General features: G+C 38.9%; 1 protein-coding gene and 1 long non-coding RNA gene across 6 annotated transcripts in view; one reads left to right on the top strand and one right to left on the bottom strand.

Moving 5' to 3' along the window:
* Window positions 1–21,633, bottom strand: part of ARID1B (AT-rich interaction domain 1B) — a 436,956-nt gene that overhangs the window by 170,127 nt on the left and 245,196 nt on the right. For 4 of the 5 annotated variants that reach the window (XM_032258730.1, XM_032258727.1, XM_032258728.1 and 1 more), the window contains exon 5: window positions 4,255–4,296. The exons of the other annotated variant lie outside the window; for it this stretch is intronic. In XM_032258730.1, the coding sequence (XP_032114621.1) occupies window positions 4,255–4,296 (42 nt within the window). The remainder of the gene's footprint in view (window positions 1–4,254; window positions 4,297–21,633) is intronic. 5 annotated transcript variants of the gene reach the window in all.
* LOC116536881 lies at window positions 9,982–11,907 on the top strand. Its single transcript, XR_004262845.1, has 3 exons — window positions 9,982–9,994; window positions 10,822–10,824; window positions 11,816–11,907. It is a non-coding gene; the product is annotated as an uncharacterized LOC116536881 (long non-coding RNA).

The following is a 21,633-nucleotide window of genomic DNA, read 5'->3' on the forward strand; positions in this document are numbered from 1 at the left end:
TCTGTTATTGATTGGCTACGTAAACTTGAGAAAGCTCTAAACTCTGAGTTGCTGTTTCCTCACCTACTACTGGGGATAACAGCAGTACCCACATTTCATATGAGAGTGGATTAAATAAAAACATGCTTTGTTCTAATTCTGGACTTAGTACCTAATCTGAAGATGAAGAACATTCACAGTCATGAAATTTTAAAGTAGATTAATAAGATTTCTTAACAAATTTATTAAGAAGCTATGTTTAGCCGGAGGGAGGGAGGACAAATAAATAAATAAATGAATAGGTTATGTTTACATTTTCTTTAATGACCCAGGGATATTTTACTCACTCTCTCTTGTTTACACCCCTTACTATAATTTTCTCTGTAGAATCCATAAGCAACAAGTCAATGTTTTAGTCTTCTCTCTTTAATATAATCACGTATGTACACATATATATGCTTAGCTGACTTATCTCATTGTCACCAGCAGCTTTACTTAGTTCATTAATGATATACAAGGCACGGTTATCCCATAAAAAAAACCAACCCATGTGGGCGGCTGCTGGGACTTCTGATTCATTTTTCTATAGAATTATAAACTTTATAATATAGTCAAGTCTTCATCAAAACTGAAAATAAGAATAGTGTTCTATAGTTTGCAGAACATTCCTTCACTAATAAAGGAATATATATTTTCACCCATTTTTTATTTTGAAGCATATCTTCTATTAACTTCAAATTCTTGTTTTATGATAAGTGTATATAATTTAAAAATAACTTCCTTAATTAGACCTATGTAGAAACAAACTCAAGAAAATAAGTTCCTTAAATTCAGAGGAAAAACTACTACCACTGCAAAACAGGTAAGTCCCTAGTGTTTACAGTGAAGCAGTTCCAGCATTTCAATTCTAAGTTACCTTTAAATGAGATAAGCCTAATAAAACAATGAATCTGCATTTGTGCAAAATTAAGATGTAAGAAGTAGGAGAACATAGATATTTGACATTTGGCTAGTTGAAAAAGTTATTCTCGAATCAACCCTAACAGTCATGATAGTTTTGTGAGACTGTACACTTGTTTTCCTGCGTTGTAGTTTCACCTCATGCACATACAAAAATTGGCTGTTTTCATTTCTGGGTCCCAATGTGTTTAAGTCATTTTCCAGTAAGACTGACAAATTTGTGCTAAATCAATATTAAGCTTGTAGATTTTCATTTCGCCAAAGAGAAGGCAAAGCATACAAATATAAAGAATTAGATGGTAGGGAAAAAGGTAAAGAAAGACAAAGGCTCATTAAAGATCATCACTAAATGCGGCGGCATACATGGGACACACTCCAGTAGGCTCGGAAGTGTTCTGCTCATTCACCAGGAGGGTGCCTTGTGTTACCACATGGCTCAGACACTTGAGTTTCCTTTCCCAGTGCTTATAAAAACAGTTAGAAATGCCAATTGTGGGCCAGGCGCAGTGGCTCACACCTATAATCCCAGCACTTTGGGAGACTGAGACGGGTGGATCACGAGGTCAAGAGATCGAGACCATCCTGGTCAACATGGTGAAACCCCGTCTTTACTAAAAATACAAAAATTAGCTGGGCATGGTGGCGCATGCCTGTAGTCCCAGCTACTCGGGAGGCTGAGGCAGGAGAACTGCTTGAACCCAGGAGATGGAGGTTGCGGTGAGCCGAGAGATCGCGCCATTGTACTCCAGCCTGGGTAACAAGAGCGAAACTCCATCTCAAAAAAAAAAAAAAAAAAGCCAATTGTGAATGTGTTTAACAACCTGACCAATGATGAATACCCATACCTTTAAGAAATAAGGTAATTTTTGGAATTCAAAAATATACTTGCCAACTTCCAGATAATGAAGCAGTAAAAAGAAATGTCAAAATTCCTATTTTTAATTATATGTGTAAACACTTTGGTATAGATCAGCAAAAGCTAAAAGCATCTATTGTGAAAGTCACTGAATTGTTGAAAAAAACTTTAAAACTGTTGTTTCAACATATTAAATTTAAAGCTACGAGGCCAGGAGCAGTGGCCAATGCTTGTAATACCAACATTACTCTTTGGGAGGCCTAGACCAGAGATTGCTTGAGGCCAGGAGTTCAAGACCAGTCTGGGCAACATAGTTAGAACCCCATTTCTATAAAAAGTCAGCCAGGCATGGTGGGACAAGGATGGCGGGAGCACTGCTTAAGCCTGGGATTCTGAGGCTGCAATGAGCCATGATCGCACCACTGCACTCCAGCTTGGGCAACACAATGAGACCCAGTCTCAAAAAAAAAAAAAAAAAATTAAGGCTACAAAAGGAACCTGTTAGGTTGGCCACAGAACAAACGTGGAGTCTTCACACAGCAGGGCAGACTATGAGAGCTGCCAGCTACACTAATCTTCTATAACATTGCTACATACTCAGTAAGTATGAAGGATTATGAAAATGAGCTCATAAGAACTGACCCTACATGTTTATTAAAAATACAATGAATATTCCATATGCATGCTGGGCATTAAACAAAAAATGAAAAATTCACACGACAACCATGTGTTAAATACTGTAAATAACACTGAATAAGGTTCTATTTAGAATTAATAATTTCTTTTAGTAATTTTTGGCAGATACGGAAACATAAGAAATTTATTAGGGCTATAAACTTGAGTTGTATCAAGTATTTATAAAGTATTAATTTATTTTTTCTTTAATTTATATATATTTATGAATGTAAAACCTTGCTATGCTTATAACCTCAGAAACTTTGCTTTTGGTAGTACTACAATGTCATCTTACCTGTCATTACCGCACAACATTACCGTAGACTGTGCTTTCAAAACGTCAAGCATACAGAATGAAAAGTAGAAAAAAAGATGGTAGAAAATATAAATACTCCAATCTGGTTTTAAGCCAAAAATGTAACACATGGATGAGGGTTGCCCCCAATACCTGGTGCTCTGTGGTCGTTTCTACCAACCTCCCTATTCTCCCAAACTGACTTCCAAAGTAACTGATGGCACCTACTCTATACACTTCTATACCACTATATGAAAATGAAATCAGACTTCCTTTTAATAAGTGTCTGCTAATTTACTCAAAATTTAACAAATTTAAAAATTATCAGCAAATACGTACAAAAGGCAAGTAATCTGATCAACAATACTTGTCTGGAAGGTTATAATTTTTAAAAATCTGTAATTCCTCCTCTTGTGTTCTTTATCTCAGGGTGACATCACATAGTCCCTGGACTCACCTGAGCTCCTGTCTGTCCCTACTCTGCACACCCCAGCAGGCACCAGGCCCTGCAAGCTGAGGTGGCCAGTCCTCTTCCCTCTGACACTGCTACTTCTATACTACGCCAGTTCAGGCCTGCATTTGCTTTTACCTGGTCTATTCAACTGCTCTTGATTGGTCTCTGGTTAACCCATCCTCCAAAAAGTGGCCAAAGTCATCTGTCTGAATTACAAATCTGACCACTACCTGGCTTAAAATATTCTAATAGCTTACCATTTTCTATAGGAGAAAATTATCTTTAACCTCTCCAGCCTCAGATCTTGCCACACAGGCAGAATTTAACTACGTTTAGCTCTCTCTGATACTTTCATAGTGGCTGTTCCACCTGAAAATACCTCTCGTTTCTCCTGCCCTCCTTTCTTGCCTCCATATAACCCAGCCCCTCAAAACTCAGCCCAGGGATCTACCTCCCAGAAAGCCTTCCCACTCTCCACTCCACCTGACTGGCAGCCTCTGGCATGCTTACTGCATGGATACAGCCATGCTGTGGGATGATTTATCTGTTTATAGGCTTAGATCTGTCAACTGGTCATGGGGTCCTCAAGTGATGGAGCTGGGTTTTCAATCTAGTTGTAACTGGACTATAGGGGTTCTGTCGGAAGCAGAGCTGTTTCATAAATCAATAAATAATACTGGAGCTATGAACTAAATACAGCACTCTGATAACATTCAGCTATTACACTGCAGTACCCCCAAACTGGGGCAATTTAAGAAAATCTTGTACTATGGCCAATTGAAATTTAAAAGTCAATGACTACTAAATGAAACTCGTTTTCCTGTACTGTTTCTCATATTCTCCACGACAAAGAAGGTAACGAAAATACTACCACAGTCTAATCTTAATGGCAATAAGAGAAATCTTAAGCTTGTGAAGATTTTTCAACCTCCGTATTTTGATTTAAAAAAAAAAAAAAATCCTCTCTGTTGAGCCTCAAATCCACCTAGGAGGAATTGCCAAAACCTCCACAATGAGCTACATCAGACTACACACCTTGAGTCCAAAGGCTGCATCCTCCGAGGCCAAGACTTCAACCTGAAATCATAAGGAAAACATAATTTAGGCACTATCAAAAACCTCTTTGAGTCTAGCCACAGAAACCAGACACAGGCATGGCCTAGAATTGAGAGTTCTGAGAAAACTGGCATTCAATTTATGTCAGCTGTCAAGAAAGATCTGTGAGTATCTTCAAGAGCTGGGTTGAAATCCCATCACCGTCCAGGTTTTGTAAGACGGCGGGAGCTCCTATCAAATGAATCCATCTGCCACCGTGTGGACATGGTGGTTGAAGTTCCTCAAAAACAATCCAGGAAGTTAGTAGAATCATCCTTCTCACCTAAATCACAACATGTTGCATATGCCTTTTGATCTTTTACTGACAGACGGTGAGGGGAGAGTTGCCCTTCTCGGAGCAATCTCATGCATGTGTGCTACCAGTAGCTTCTTGTCCTGCTCAGATCTGAGTGGGCAGCGCTATTTCTCTGGAATGTGGCAGAGCAAGAGTTCCTGAAAGCAAGACTCTGGAAAAGGCAGGCAGAGTCTAAGCAACAAGTTGTGAAATGATGGCAAAACTTCAAGACTGCCTGTCAGTCTCATGCATTAGAAGACAGAGCTCATTAACATGAATTTAAAAAGCTGTGAGGAACAAGACATGTATTGATAATTACTGTTTTTTAAACATAATTATTCAGTGTGGTGTGTAAAGCTTTTAACTTTGACTATTGCAAAGTACCAATACTTGATGGAAAAGAACAAGGAAAGAAGGCAACAGAATACAGCTGAGTATTTTTAAAGAGGAAGACGGGGTGGGTGGGCAGTATCAGACTGTAACAGGCTTCACCATCAGATTTAAACCTTTTAAAATTAGGCATGTGTAGCAGGTGTTTAAGTAGAAGGCATATACGCCTATCTAATGTATCCTGCTATAAAACAAAATTGGATTCTTCCCTTGTGGAAAGAAAATATGAAAGGAAGACCGTGACAGTAAGACTTTCACCCAGTATGAAAGCAAAGGGGTCACAAAAATAAACAAGGAAGCAAATTCTTCTCCAACTGCTTAACTGAAAGCCGGGCTCACTGACCACCCCCGGGCATTGGCAGAGGATGGTGCAGAAAGCAAAAGAAAGACACCACCATTAGGGATGGAGAAGATGAGCAGCCTCGTTTTCATAAAAGCCATATGTTGCTGATACCAAATGTGATTTTAGGCTAAAGACTGAAATGTTGGATCAAGTACAGTAGAAAATCATTTTAAGTTTCACTGACAGCATTTCTGTTTACATTTTAATTTCCAAGGCTAACTGTTAGATTTAGAAACAAGGCCTTATTATAGATTTTTCATTTAAGAAAAGGAAAAGAGATTATATGTTTGAATTTCCCAAGCTATGACTTTCATAACGCTAGGTTACTAACCTCAACTATTTTTTAAATTAAAACCTGTAATCAACATTGGAGACTTTAGTTAAAGGAAAAGCGTGAACAGGAAATTTGCTGAATCTTAAATATTGTGAACATCATATGACATTTGCTGGTGAATTACACATATAGATATCCACATACCTCAACCGTTATGTGTTATTTTTAACATAAATAGAATTATTTTAAAAATATATTGCAGTTTAACTTTGCGGAAAAAATCTTCAGAGTGAGTTCTGTATATTTTATCATATTATAAAAAGTCAATGAATGAAACAAGAAAATTCAATAGCAAACAGAACTCTATTTAAAGATAAGGCTTTAATATATTTGACAACTTGAGGTGAGAGCAAATCAAAGCTTTTGAGTGAAATTTAGAACTCTCTCCATGGCTATTTCAGCAGACAGAGACAGTGACAGACGGTGGGGGTGGGAGGAGGGAGGGAGACCCCAACAGGGTACCCTTCACCCCAGATTCTATCTCCGGCAGGGCTAAGAGAACTGTTTTGAAACTCTTAAGTAATACACTTTTAAACAACCTTAACTATAGCAGTTCTACAAAACTATTTATGTTTTGTTCAAAAGCACTATTGTTTAAAATACATATGTGCCTTCGTTCAAGTATCCTTTACATCCTCTACTTCTGTAAGATTTTAATTTCAGCAGCTACAGAAAAACAGCTGATTTAAAAACACGAGATTATCCTCAATTTAATATGAAGGGAATATCAATGTCATACAAGGTTTTCATGTTGGGTTTAAGAGCCTTTTTACCTAAGTTGGAAAGAATCCCCCTCTAGTGGGAGCAAAGGAGTATTTCAACTTTCGCACTTAATTTCCAGGTAGTAGTCACTCAACTTACCGACCAAAATCAGCCAAGCTTTTTTTGTTCCTTTTGTCATAAATTTGAACAATAATTTTTAAAAAGTCAGTAACTATATTTCATAAGCCAAAAATGCTTATCATTCTCACATATAAACTAGAAGTAGACCTGTGTTACTCTGATTAAAACAAGAATATACAACTGAAAACATTTAGTAAATTCTCAATGGAAAGACTGGATACTGTGCTGGGAAGACACAGTGTTGATATTAAAATAGTAATTCTTTGCCTAGAATCTGCATTTATCTGCACTAATCTCAAAAGAAATACCGTCACTCATTCATAACAAATACTTTCCAGATATTTATTAAATGCAATGTTTTGTGCTCAATGTCCTAAGAAAATCAAAGTAATGAGTTTAGCTTAGGAATACATATCTGAGTGAAATGTATTTAAGTATCCATTATACAGTCAAAAATAAATTCTAATTCAGAAATGAAAAGATGAGATTACTCATGGTGTCATTTTTCTTTTTAAACTTTGATGTGGGGAGACTTAAAATTAGCAATAAGAAAAAAGTCACAGGTTTAATCAAATGTAAAATTAGGACATAATAGCCAATGTTCGCCTCCTCCACACAGATGCTATAACAAATGCAGAGACAAATTTGAATACTCTTTTGAGACCCATGTTTCACTTCAACAGGAGAGGGAAGTTTGCAAGGGTTCCTGAAGTACAGAGGCGTGAAGGGGCAGGTTTAAGATAACAAAGCAGAACTTTCCTAGGGCCAAAGACAAGGCCCTTTCCATTAACTCACACTTATTTCAAATGTTACAATCAACACTTTATAACACAAGTGCCTAAAAGGATTCCATTTGCAGAGAACCTCTAAGAGCTCTGTGAAAGTTCAATCTGTGAAGTTCAGCAGCAGCTGAGCCATTTACAGTCCTCACTCTCCTAAGGCACAAAAACCTTCAAGTGACATCTCTTTCCCAACCACCCTTCACCCCACCTCCACCAAACATAACACAAATCACCTTAATTTCCAACCATTCCACTAAGAAAATTGGGAAAACGAGAATTCGTGAATTTGGAAGTAAAACTGGCTGTACTTTCCCTTTCACTTTCAAAGTCCTTTTGATGTTCACAATGTAAAGCACTCATTGAAAAGAGTATACTAATTCTAGCAGCATTATCATTAAAATAAAGCAATGTCAAAACTATGCTGTAATTTAATTTTTTAAAAAAGGTCTGATGTCAATATTACACTGTCACAAAAAGAGGAACTAAAGTGAGAAATAATGTCCATTTAAAACAATGTATAACAAACCTTACTCATAATTAATGGAATACAAATAAAAAGTCATATTGTACTAAAGATTAAACATTGACATTGTAATAATTACAACATATAGACAGCTTTGGGTAATTATTCAAATCATAGCCTTGCACTGCTGATGAAAACATATAGTGGAATAAAGTACAATTGGCAGTCTCAATCAAAATGCACACGTATATTATTAAGTAAGGACTAACCCCAACCATTCCACTGAGCCTGAAGTATAAATATTTAAAAGGATGTTTGCTGGAGTTGTTTGGAACAGTGAAAAATGAACACAATGAAATTTTCATCACCAAGGGAGTGTTTATAGTAAATTACTGTATAGCCAAACACAGAAGACTATGCTTCTGTTACAAAAATTGAGCTAAATCTATGTGTGCAGATAAGAAAGATTTCCAGGATGTCTATTAAGTAAAAAGAATCAAAGATTGTGCTCCGTAAGCTATCATCAGTTGTTTTTTTTTTTTTAAGGTTGGGGGGTGAGTCATATACTTGATGTACTTAGAATATTTTTGGAAAGAAATTGAAGAAACACATCCGTGTAAGAACTTTTCTCACCAACGACATTTGCTTCTTGTTCAATTAAAAGTAATTAGTTTTTTTTTTTTTTTTTTTTTTTTTTTAAGACGGAGTTTCGCTCTTGTTACCCAGGCTGGAGTGCAATGGCGCGATCTCGGCTCACCGCAACCTCCGCCTCCTGGGTTCAGGCAATTCTCCTGCCTCAGCCTCCTGAGTAGCTTGGATTACAGGCACGCACCACCATGCCCAGCTAATGTTTTTGTATTTTTAGTAGAGACGGGGTTTCACCATGTTGACCAGGATGGTCTCGATCTCTTGACCTCGTGATCCACCCGCCTCGGCCTCCCAAAGTGCTGGGATTACAGGCTTGAGCCACCGCGCCCGGCTAAAAGTAATTAGTTAACCAAATAAGTCAATAATAACATTACCAATTGCTGCATGTCAATTAATCATGAAAATGTCAATAAACACCTTTCAAGGTGGCAAAAATTAAAAATATAGTGGTCCAGGTTTGTCTGACACCCAGGATCCTCAACATCTAAGGTGGGCCTGTAGCTAAGAATGGACTGTCCAGAAAACAATCTTCCATTACACATCCATATCCTCAAACATACTCATGCCCATTTATCCAGCAATCAAGCTGCTAGAAAGAGCTATCTTAAGGTTATAATTTATGATCTACCATTTATATATTAAGCATATATATTATTTAAAATAACAAATTAGAAAAAATGTGCAAATATGAGAGATGATTAAAGTATGGTATATTCACATGATCGAGCAATATATAATTATGAAAAACTCAGGTTTCAAAAAATTCTTTGTAACATGGGAAAATGCTTACAACTGTGTTAAATGTTAACAAAAAAGATTAAAAACAAAAAATTTGACATTTTAAATATTTGAATCTATCCATTTGTTTCCTCTAAGCTTCTAGAGTTTGTGCCATGCTGGAAAATGCCTTCCTCACTGCAGCATTTTAAAAAATATTCATTTTGGGCTGGGCACAGTGGCTCATGCTTGTAATCCCAGCACTTTGAGAGGCTGAGGCGGGTGGATCACTAGAGGTCAGGAGTTTGAGACCGACCTGGACATGGTGAAACCCCGTCTCTACTAAAGGTACAAAAATTAGTTCGGTAGGGTGGTGCCCATCTGTAGTCCCAGCTACTGGGCAAGCTGAGGCAGGAGAATTGCTTGAACCTGGGAGGCAGAGGTTACAGTGAGCCGAGATTGCACCACTGCACTCCAGCCTGAGCGACAGAGTGAGACTCTGTCTCAAAAATAAAGAAAAATATATTAAAAGAAAACCAAAATGAAATGTTTTTAAATTTGACTTTATTTTTTGTATTTAAGTATTTGATCAAACTGTAATTTATTTTAAAACAAGAGGGGGTGACTCAATTTTAATTTTCCATTTGAATAACTGTGATGAAGAATATTCCATTATTTTTTCCAGTGATTACAAATACCCTATCTTTACCATAATTAAACATCAAGATGATATAAATTTTGTCTCCAATTCTAGGCAAGCATAGGAAAAGCAAAATTACTCAAGTGAGCTGTTCCACCCAAAGGGGAATAAGAGTGAGGGGAGGAGGCTAGTAACAATCAACAAGAAATTGAATTTCCAGTCACAGTAATATTTACCTGCAAGAATATCACCAAAAATTAGGTGCTCTTAGAAAAAATAATTTTGCCTATATTGGCATCCAGGGGATAAAAATATTATTCTACTTACAATGTTTGCTGTGTCTGCCTTGACTGGGGCAAGAAGACCAATATATCACCTACAACCTATTCCATTAATCATACTTTTACCTACATTAAGGAAAAGTAGACACTAAGAAATAAACTGCTCTCCAAAACTAGGTTCCAGGAATAATGACAATTTAAATTACAGGACAAGCATATGCATTGGAAGGTTTTAATTTTATCCGGAAAAGAAGTTGTTCTATGTTTTTCTTTGTTATTACTTTACTAACTTTTTGGGATTTTAATCCATTAAAAATGCAGAACTCTTAAAAAAGAAAAACACCATAAGCCACTGCCAGCATTCCTCTTTTACTTATTAATTCTCCTCGGTCTCCTCATTAGCATGGACAAACCACATGACAGCTCAAGGACACGGCTTGCTGAAATCGCTCAGTGTACTGTTAGCTGGCAATGGAAAGAATACACAGGCTGCCTCGTGCTGCCGAGAACAGCGGCCATCCTCTGAATGTATTGAAAATGAACTAAAACCTTGTCTCTATATGGAGACCCAATAAATATTGATAACACTGAAAAAGTACATCTATGCAATCAAAAAGCATTTCTTTTAATACTGTGCAACATGATTTCAGGACAGACAATGTGATGTTATAATTACACTTTTCACAAGTGATATGCAATATGCTCACATCATCGCCTTCAGCAGGATGCTAGTTTGTCTTTCTAGCCAAGGCTGTTAAATAAAAAACAAAGTCAGTTGGCCCTGTGGTCACACCCTTATTTCCAATTACGTTCTCTAACTCAATGAGGATACCTCTATGTCGGATTTATAAAGCAATGAGGACACCTGGTATGAACCAATCTTGAACTCTTGGTATGACTCAGAGACGGAGAGATCTAGAGTGTGCAAAAACAGCCACCATTATGCAATGAGGTGTTAACAGCCTCTTCCATCCAAGGTGGAGTCTAATTCTCTACCCCACAATCTGGGCTAGATTTGTGATTTACCCGGGTCAAGAGACTGCTGCAACAGCAATCATGCTGTGGGCCACTTCCAAGTCTAGGACTCAAGAGGCAATTCTTCTCATCATTCTCCTGAAACTCAACCAACCACCACATGAACATGCCTAGACTAGCTTGGTAACACATGGTCCTGTACCACATTGCCTTAGCCAAGAGCCAGTCAAGCCAACAGCCCGAGAAGCAGAACAACTTAGCTGGTCAGGAGCTAATTGAGGTAGGAGAAACAAGCACAGTACAATCAGAAGAACTACCTGGCTGAGCCCCGCCCAAATTGTCAAACTGTAGAACTGCGAGCTAAATTAATGATGACTGTTCTGAGCACTACCGCAAAAGCTAACTGATGCACTATACTTTAAATAAAGGAACTCTAGGTGTCATGGATTTACAGATACAGTTCCAGGAAAGAAAACCATGACACTAAAGGAAGTTCTGAAAACATCCACACAGCCAAGTGCTTCTTCCATCTCCACTCCCTCCTTAAAACCTTCTGAAGTCTTCCAAGACCATAAAATCAAGCGGAGTTGTTTACCATGGTCCACAAGAAGCTAAACCACATGGCTCCCACTTGCCTTGCCATCCTTGGTCCCGCCACCCGCTCCTCTTCACAGCTCCTGCTGCACTGCCTTGTCTTCTTTTCCTCAAATGGCCACTGTTCACCTGAGGGCCTCTGCACTGGCTGCTCCCTCGTCCTGAGTTACTGTGCTACCAGATCATCCTATACCAGTACCAATCACTCCTCAAGATAATCCCTCTCCTTCTTTTGTATAATCATCTGAGATTTTGTTTATTCATTCCTGTATCATCTTTCTCCCTTTACTGAAATGTCAACTTCACAAGAGCAAGCTAGTTCATTCGCTGTTGCATGTCTCTTACCTAGAAGAATGCCAGACACAGAGAAGGGGCTCACTAAATATTTGCTGAATAAATAAATGTATATGAATGAATGTTCTAAAGACTGTAACAAAACAGTAAAAATAGAAATATATGTGTATGAACCTAAATTTGGCATAGCTCATATGACACAGGTGCAGATATAACAAGGTTTAAGACATGCTCTACCTAATATAAATAAGTGAAAGTCTTATGTAACATGTGGTTGGTGATACACTCTTGCATTACATATGACTGTTACCAAAGATCAAACCAGAAACCAATTTTGCTATATTGACTATATATGTGTGTATATATATATATATATATGTGATGACTGTATATATATGTATGTGTGTATATATATGTGATGACTGTATATATATATATGTGTGTATATATATGTGTATTTATATATACACACACATATATACACATATACATATACACACACACACATATATATATATACACACATATATAGTCAATATAGCAAAATTGGTTTCTGGTTTGATCTTTGGTAACAGTCATATGTAATGCAAGAGAGTATCACCAACCACATGTTACATAAGACTTTCACTTATTTATATTAGGTAGAGCATGTCTTAAACCTTGTTATATCCGCATATATATATATATATATGTGTGTGTGTGTATATGTGTGTGTGTGTGTGTGTGTGTGTGTGTGTGTGTGTATATATATATATATATGCATTTTATGCATTTGTCTCTCTAGCCAAGAGTAGACATAAAATTCCTTTAAAAGGTTTAGTTCTTATAAACTGATGGCAACACAATAAGTATGTATGTCATTGAGAGATGTTTTCTACCCATCCTGGGGTTAAGAAGTAATGATTTTTATACTTCAATCATACCAACAAATGACTCCAGTTAGACTACAGTAAATATTTTATAAAAACATATACAGTTCACAGTCCTTCCAAACAATTACTAAAAGTAATTTTGAGCTTTCCAAAGGTTGGTTGACCACAACGCAGTGGATGGTAAGAATATCTGCTTATGCTATAGGGTATGATTGTAAAGGATACTGACAAGCCTAAATTCTACAGAAGAATAGTGGCACTCAGAAAGCATCCGTGGTCACAGTACAATACCTATTCCATGAATAATTTTCTTGAGAGAGTGGAATAGTGTAACCCTGTCAGCTACATGATGACATTATTTGTAGATTTGGGGGCATTAAGAATGCTATACCTAAGGAAATCACATGTATAAAAGTTCATCATTTCCATACTTCCACTATTTATCAAAAAACACGGCTATGGAATCATGAAAAATATAGACCAAAATATAGCTATCTATTATTTCATTTGGTCTTTCCAATGAAACACATGTATATATATTTTAAAAAAAAAATCTAGATTTCTAAACAAACATTTTGAAAACAGGTCATATTTCAACAAAAGCAATGCTTTTCCTTTAGACCTTTCTGTAAATTGTATTTTATTAAATTAAAAAATACGTGTATAGAAAAACACTAATACTTATTGCATTACTCAACATGATTGATTTTTCTGTATAATTCAAATTAATAATTATTTCTTCTAATACTCTCTATACTTATTCCTAAGTTCTAAAAGGTTTGATGAAGGAAAATGAAAGTGATGAGTGAACAGGCAGTGAGAGACTGTTAAAAAACATTTGAGCACTAAGTAGTAGCTAATAAACTTTATAAAAAGGGAGACAATATTTAGTTGTATTATAAATATCTTGCATTGTGTGATATAATTTGGTCATAATTCAATGCCATTTTATTTAAGCAATACTTCCCAGTTTACACACACACACACACACACACACACTTTACTAAGCCAATGTATTATGCTATAGCTTGGTAAGTTTAGATTCTCTAAAAACGTAAGATAATAAATAAACTCTTCCTAATTTTGACTACATTTCATAAAAGGGAAAATTTTACATTTAAAAAATATCTGGACAAATCAACTGAAGTATTAAAAGATAAAAATATGGCTAAGGTACTATTTGACCATACTTAAATCCCTCTCCCAGTCCCACCCCCCATTGAAGTTAGCCCAGAAAAACAAGTTGAAAGTTGTTACAAAGTCACTATGTAGAAGACACATTGTGGACACATAAGCTGTAGCCACCCCCAAGATAGAGGCATGTTAATTATGGTATCAAAGAGAATGAGGTGCAACTAAGATGACTTTATTGATTAACTAAGAATGAGAAGTTTTTTAAAAAAAAAAAATACATTTTTAGATCATCAGCAAATTAAATTTCTATTACAGCCACCACATAGCTGTTCATACGTATCATCTTGACTGTGTGTCACTGGTTTTCTTTCTACTGTCCTGTTCCCTGTCTAAACGTCCCTGCCCTCAACTCTGTCACTTAGGTCCAAATGTCAAAAAATTAACAGATGAAAAAAATTCTTATCCTAAAATACTTCTACCAAAAAAGATGGGGGTTTTAAAACACTGAAATAGTGGTTACGACCAAAGACATTGATCATAGTGCATATTAAAAACCTTTCAAAGTTCAAATTAAATACTATAGTACTATTTTGATTATCAAATTGGAAGGGAAGGATAAATAAAAGAAAGAGAAAGAATATAAGATTAGGTATACTCAAATCTAACCACATAGCTTTGTCTTTTAGCTTAAAATGAATTCTTGTGTTAGAGGAAACTTATTTTGAAGGATCTATGTAATTAGGTAAACTAACAAGTTCAAAGCTAAGAAAAACACACTAGGGAAGATGACTTTTTTTTTTTTTTTAATTCTTTTCTGATTTCTCAAAAGTCCTATTTGTCTGAAGAAACAACTGGCTCCACACCAATCATGTCATCACCCTTTCTTCTCTCACAGAAACTGTTAATATAGTCTTACCCGCTGAGGACAATAATAACAAATAACTATGTAAACATTACATGGAAAGGAAACTGAGGCTACCTAGTGTAGGACATTCAGGAAAAGGTAAGTTTAAGAAGAGGAGTTCGAAGTTTTCCAGGTAACTAACTGTCACAATACCACTGTTCCACTGTGCTCCCCTTCGCCTCTTTAAAAAGTGTTGCTTCTGATAGCCACGCACAGTGGCACACACCTGTAATCCCAGCTAACAAAGAGACTGAGGCAGGATGATTGCTCGAGTTCAGGGGTTCGAGACCAGCCAGGGCAAAACAGTGAGACCCCCATCTCAAAAGTAAAATGGGTATTTTAGCACAAAAAAAAGTCACAGAGATGATTACAAACGCTCCTCTGCTCACCTAAGAAACAGGTCTCTGAGGATTCATGAGTCTTGGGTGAGACCAGAAGCAATGAATAGAAAGCTGAAAGCCGCACAGCTCCGAGAGGAAGACTGGCCCAGAGAAGGCAGGCTCCGCCACTTGTCAGTGCACTCCTCTACACCAAGTGCTCTTGATCTGTAGCTGCTTTATTAAATAAAACTACTTCAGATCAAGGGTACATCTTGACATTAAATAATAAAGTCACTTTAAAATATGAATGACATATGATTCAGTGCTCTCCCAAAGAATACATTACCTGAACATGGAAAAGAGGAGTTTGTTGGCTCCACCACAGACAGCAGTATTGTTTGCAAAAAGCAAGTATGACTGATTTGTCTATTTCCATGGTAAAAACATAGGAGTCAAAGAAGAGATCCAATTTTGAAAAAACAGGACGGGTGCGGTGGCTCATGTCTGTAATCCCAGCACTTTGGAAGGCCAAGGTGGGGGGTGCATATCACCCAAGGTCAGGAGTTTGAGACCAGCCTGGCCAACATGGTGAAACCCCATCTCTACTAAAAATGCAACAATAAGCCAGGCAAGGTGGCGAGTAATCCCAGCTACTCAGGAGGCTAAGGCAGGAGAATCGCTTGAACTCAGGGGGTGGACGCTGCAGTGAACCAAAACCGTGCCACTGCACTCCGACCTGGGAAACAGAGTGAGACTCCAACTTTAAAAAAAAAAAAAAAAAAAAAGTCTATTCCAGCACAATATTACAGCCACTCTGGAAAAGTCTGGCAGTTTCTTACAAAGGTAAATGCAGATCCAGCAATCCTTTAGTTCTAGGTATTCACCCAAGAGCAATGAAAATATATTCACATAAAAATCTATATGAGAGTGTTTAGGGAGGCTTTCATCGTAATTGACAAAAACTTAAAACAATCCAAATATCCTTCAACTGATGAGTGGATAAACAAAACTATGATAATATCCAAACAATGGAAAATGACTCACCAATGAAATAGAATTAACTACTGAAACAAACAAGGACATAGATGACTCTCAAATGCACTGTGCTAAGTAAAAGAAGTCTGACTCAAGAGGCCACCCACTGCATGATTCCATTCATACGGCATTCTAAAAACGGCCAATCTACAGGGAAAGAAAACACATCTGTGGCGGCCAGGACTTGGGTGTAACAGGGAGGGACTGCTTATAAAGATAGAGGGGAACTTGTTAAGGTAAGAGGAACATTCTACTAGGATATTGTTCCTCTTTACACATCATTGTTAAGAATTTCACAGCATCGTGATCCATCCACAATGCTCAGAAAATTTTCATCTTGTCCAAATAGACGTGAATTAAAACAATCTCCCACAGTTTCTCATCTTAAAATGCCTTCAGTTTCCACCGCGTAACACACTTTTTTGTTTTGTTTTGATAAAATGTTCTAGAATACAGCGTTAAATTTTACATTTGATCATTTCTAGACATTTCTGCATGATTTGGGAACTGCTATACTCTTCTTATGGAGGAAGTCGAAGTTTTTGAGATTTTTTTGCTTTGGAGTAAGAAAGGGATCATTTATCTACTAAAATTCTATGTTATTAATACAACTGCATATAAATGTCAACTTTAACATGAAAACCAGCAAATCAACTTAAAATCAGAACTGCAGCCAATGGTAGTCTGTACAAGCACAGGCATGAAAATTATTATACAACCTTCAGATCTGAAGCATGATATTTAACACTTCATCAATGTACTTTTTTCTTACAGCTCAGAAATGTACAGAGTTCCAGAATGAAGTTTCTTTATACTTAGTAGCAAAAAGCACAAAATATAATCTTAAGGATGAAAAGCTAGTTTGTTGTTGTTGTTATTGCTGTTGTTTCCAACAGAATCTTGGTCTGTTGCCCACGGTGGAATGCAGTGGTGCAGTCAAGGTTCACTGCAACCTCTGCCTCCAGGTGATTCTCCAGCCTCAGCCACCTGAGGGATTACAGGTGTGTGCCACCATGTCTGGCTAATTGCTTGTATATTTTTAGTGGAGATGGGGTTTCACCATGTTGGGATTACAGGTGTGCGCCACCATGTCTGGCTAATTTTTAAAATATTTTTAGTGGAGACAGGTTTCGTCATGTTTGCCAGGCTACTCTTGAAGTCCTGACCTCAAGTGATCTGTCTGCCTCAGCCTCCCGAAGTACAGGGATTACAGGTGTGAGCCACTGCATGCAGCCCCATTAACCTAAATTTTTGATATATGAAACATCTACACCCAGTAAGCCCTTTCAATATTTTAAGTAGATTCAAGTTGTTCACTCAATTTAGTTCATATAAATCTGCTGTTTTTTAAACAAAAATGAGGTTTCTGATAATTTACAACCAAACATAAAAAGAAACTTTGTCACCTGGCAGTAAGATTCATTTACATTACCTTTTTCCAAGAGTTTATAAATCACCTTGGTCAGTGTTTGGGATGAAACTACTCTAGTTCCTGAAAGAGTTAAACTATGTATCAGTTATTGTGGCAGGAAGGGGCAAGAAGCAAGGTTCCACAGAGAGGCACTTCAGCACTGCTGACTCAAAATGTTGCATAACAAATCTTTCTTCTACAAAGAAGCATTGAAGTTAAAGTACATCTCTTCACAGACAGATAAATCCCATACAAAATTTAGGCTGAATGCCATGGTTTGTGTTATCCACTATTTTTAATACAAAGGCACATTTGTAAAATGGGGAAATTGGTGAAAGTTTAAAGAATAAATAATCTAATAATCTAAGATAACGATCTACAATCTACATGCAAAATTGGTCAGGCCATACACTAGCCTGAAATCTCACTTGAATGTATTATTTATCAAGATTACCTTTGGCAAACCTAGGGGAGCACAAGAATCACACACTCATCATGATATCAAGTAGACAAAGTTTAACTTTAAAATTTGCTGTAAACTTAGTAAATGTTTGTTGTAAATAGAAATTACTGTTGGGGAGGTAGAAGTCACAGGTGACGTCCAAATAGATACGCCTTGTGTGTTAATATTTATTTGGGTCAGGATTTTAAAACCCAAGACTTTCCAAACAACATTAAAAGAGTGACTGCAAACTAAACTTTGATGTACCTACAACATCAGTCCCATGACCAATGACAGGTGAACGTCACAGTACAATAGGCTAGGACGATGCGGGGAAAACATTTTTTTTACTCAACTCATGTTGCATTGTTTTTGAGTTGCTCCAGTTTACATAAAACAATTTATAATGTTTTCTTTTTTAACTGTACATATCCCTTCTGAAATACACAGAAAATTAAGCTTTTCCATAAATTCAGTACTCACAAAGCTAGGGAATTAAAAGCCTGTAAACCTCAAATTCACGACCTGCATCCATTTAACCAGTATTACAAGAGACTGTAGCTCAAAACCTAAAAAGAGCTGCTAATCCTGCCCTACAGATAATAACCAATGAGTGTTTATCCTTACAAGACATTTGGTCTTCCTGTTAGGAAGGGCAGGAATGAGGAGAGGATGTGGAGTACAAGAATATATATCCTAGTACACAACTCACTCGTTCTTACGAAATACCTAATATGAAATTTAACTTAATTTAAATTGTAACTGGCAAATATAATCGGTGAGCAACAATGATCAAGGTTAGAAATGTCCCTGCTACCTTTTTATAAAATCTGTCTATATGCAAATCACAACCACAGAAATTGCTACATTAAAATTCTATGCATACTCACATGTGCGGTAAGTACTATAAAGCATAAAAACAAACAGAGGAATGTTAATATTCAGAACTCTTAAAGGCCATTTCTCTTATACTTCTTGGATTCTGTCTCTACATCAACACCGAAAATTTCAAGCTACATTGTTATAATGGACCATTAATTAAATTTGCAGAATTTGAAAATTAAGTTAATTTGGGTCTAATAAAAATACACACACACGTTATAAGTTACTTGAATAAGCAGTATCAACAGGAGAATAAACTAGAATTTATAGTCAAATTATATAGTCCGCAGGGTGAGAAAAAAAGTGTAAAACCCAAAGTGGCCATCGCTGATTGCTACTAGTTGGATTAAATGTGTCTTGGTTAATCTACTATAGTTTTATGTGTTGTTTAGCTTACTTGAAAAAGTCGTCAAATGTCCCTGGATTGCAGATTGCAACATACTACCTAAAACACCTATAGGTGACCAAGAGAGCACCCTGTGATCCTAAAGTCTCCATAGCAGAGACAGGATTAAAAGTAATACCCGACAAGACTGTAGCATTTAATTAAGAACAGGAAAGCACAGGCAGGAGGAGGCGAAACTTTACAAGCCTAGGCGTTTCTCGGCTTTAAAAAAAAATGCTGCGAGTTGGTTTTCCCAGCAAGGAAGGTTGATGAGCATGCACTTGGCTCCAAGAAGCCGCTATTACACAAACAGAATCCAAGTGCCTGTCTCAGCCGCCCAGCCTCGGTGCGTCGGTAACAGCCAATGGCGGCGGCGCACCACCTCCTCCCGCCTCCCTCAGGCCCCGCCCCTCTCGACCCCGCCTCCTGCAGCGGCCCTGCCCCGCCGCCCCGCCCTGTCTTCGGAGGCCTGGGCTCCACCGCCCGGCCCGCGTCCTTCCTCTATGGTTCCTGCCTTTTCCACCGTATGCCACTCGTTTTAATTACGCGGACGAGTTGCAACTCATCCGGCCCTTAAGCTTGGGTGGTGATTTTGAGAGGGGGGAGGAGATGCACCAAAGGAAGTAGGGAAAAATTAAAACCTTAAGCGCTGAGCGCGCCACGTGGGACGACGAGGTTGGGGCGTGCGGTGAGGTGGGGGACCGCGGCGCCAAACGGCGCACGGGAAACGCTCGAGGGCCTGTGTGAGACTGGCCGCGCCGGCTCAAGAGAACGCGAAGCTGTGTCAGCAAAACTTTAGAAAGCACGCTGTGCGTGCGGCCTCCGCCTCCAGGAGGAGCCTGCGGGCGCGCGGGGCGGACGGTGCCTGCAGGCGGCGGCCGCGCTCGCCCGGGAGGGAAAGTGGCTGCGGCCGGCGCCTCCCTCCGCGGGGGCCCACAATGGCCCATCTGTGCGCGGCGCGGCCCGGGGAGCGCCGCGGCGCCGTCTGAGGAGCCCGGTCCGGTCTGGTCAGGCTGGGGACGCGGTTGTTTTCGTCCCCTGCCCCCGCCCCCACGAGCCTACGTGCGGGGGAGGGCGAACGGGACAGGCCAGGAGGCGCGAGCGAGGCCTGCCGGGAGAGGCCGCCGCGCTGGTGTGTGGCTCAGTGTTTTCTCCGCAATCGTCCGGCGCCTCCGCGGCAGTTTCCTCCGCACGCCCGGGGAATCCCGGGGTCCATGGAATCTGGTTCCCCCTTCGGAGGTGCCCCAGCTTCCTCCGTGGGCGCGGGCGAGTCTCCCCGCGGGGCCGGCGCGCGAAGAAAACAAAAGAAACGAAGGCGAGCTGTGGACACGCAGTGAGGACAGGAAAGCGCGGCCTCAGAGCCGACGGCCTCAGCGCGGTCCTGCGTCCTTCACACCCTCCTCCAAAATCCTCTCTCTCAAGCCAGGCTCTGGCCACGAGTGAAAGCGCAGCCGAGGAGGGAAGGACGCCGCCGCCGCGCAGGCATCCGGGCGGGGGATTCCGGGCCGCTATTGGAGGGCTAGCGCTGAAAGTTTCCTTGTCCCCGGATCCCTGATTTATCAAATTCCGCAAAGCAGCAACAGTCCTTGGGCCATTAAGGTTCTAAGAATGTATCGTTTCTAGCCACAAGTCCCAAGTTTCTTTATGGAGGAAAATTAAGGACTCAACAGACAGCAAAAGAAACCACGTACAGCATAAACGCACGTACCACTCCTTAAAATAATTTAGCAGGGAGAGGTAACAAATCTTTGAGGAGAAAGCAATGGGAAAAAAATAGAGAAGGAAAAATTATTTCGAGGCAATTACATATAGTTTGAAACCACCACTATTTAAAAGTCAATCTGAGGAGGAGACATGGCCAAGCTACGCTTCTGTTATCTGATGCCATCTCATTCAGTTCTACCTACTATTTATAGTTCCAACTGGATCAGGTGGAGAAAAACATGGCTGGTGGCTAGAGGTGAAGAATTCAAACACAACCACTTATTAAAAGGTTAACGTTTGGGTTAATTTTAAAAATATACAGGCTGGGCGCGGTGGCTCACGCCTCTAATCCCAGAACTTTGGGAGGCCGAGGCAGGCAGATCATGAGGTCAGGAGATCGAGATCATCCTCACTAACACGGTGAAACCCCATCTCTACTAAAAGTGAAAAAAATTAGCTGGGCGTGGTGGCACGCGCCTGTAGTCCCAGCTACTTAGGAGGCTGAGGCGGGAGAATCGCTTGAACCCAGGAGGTGGAGGTTCCAGTGAGCTGAGATCGCGCCACTGTACTCCAGCCTGGGCGACAGAGCGAGACTCTGTCTCCCAAAAAAAAAAAAAAAAAAAAAAAAAAA

This window comes from Sapajus apella, unplaced genomic scaffold (genome assembly GCF_009761245.1).
Source record: "Sapajus apella isolate SASKATOON/1434 unplaced genomic scaffold, GSC_monkey_1.0 scaffold105, whole genome shotgun sequence".
Classification (NCBI taxonomy): domain Eukaryota; kingdom Metazoa; phylum Chordata; class Mammalia; order Primates; family Cebidae; genus Sapajus; species Sapajus apella.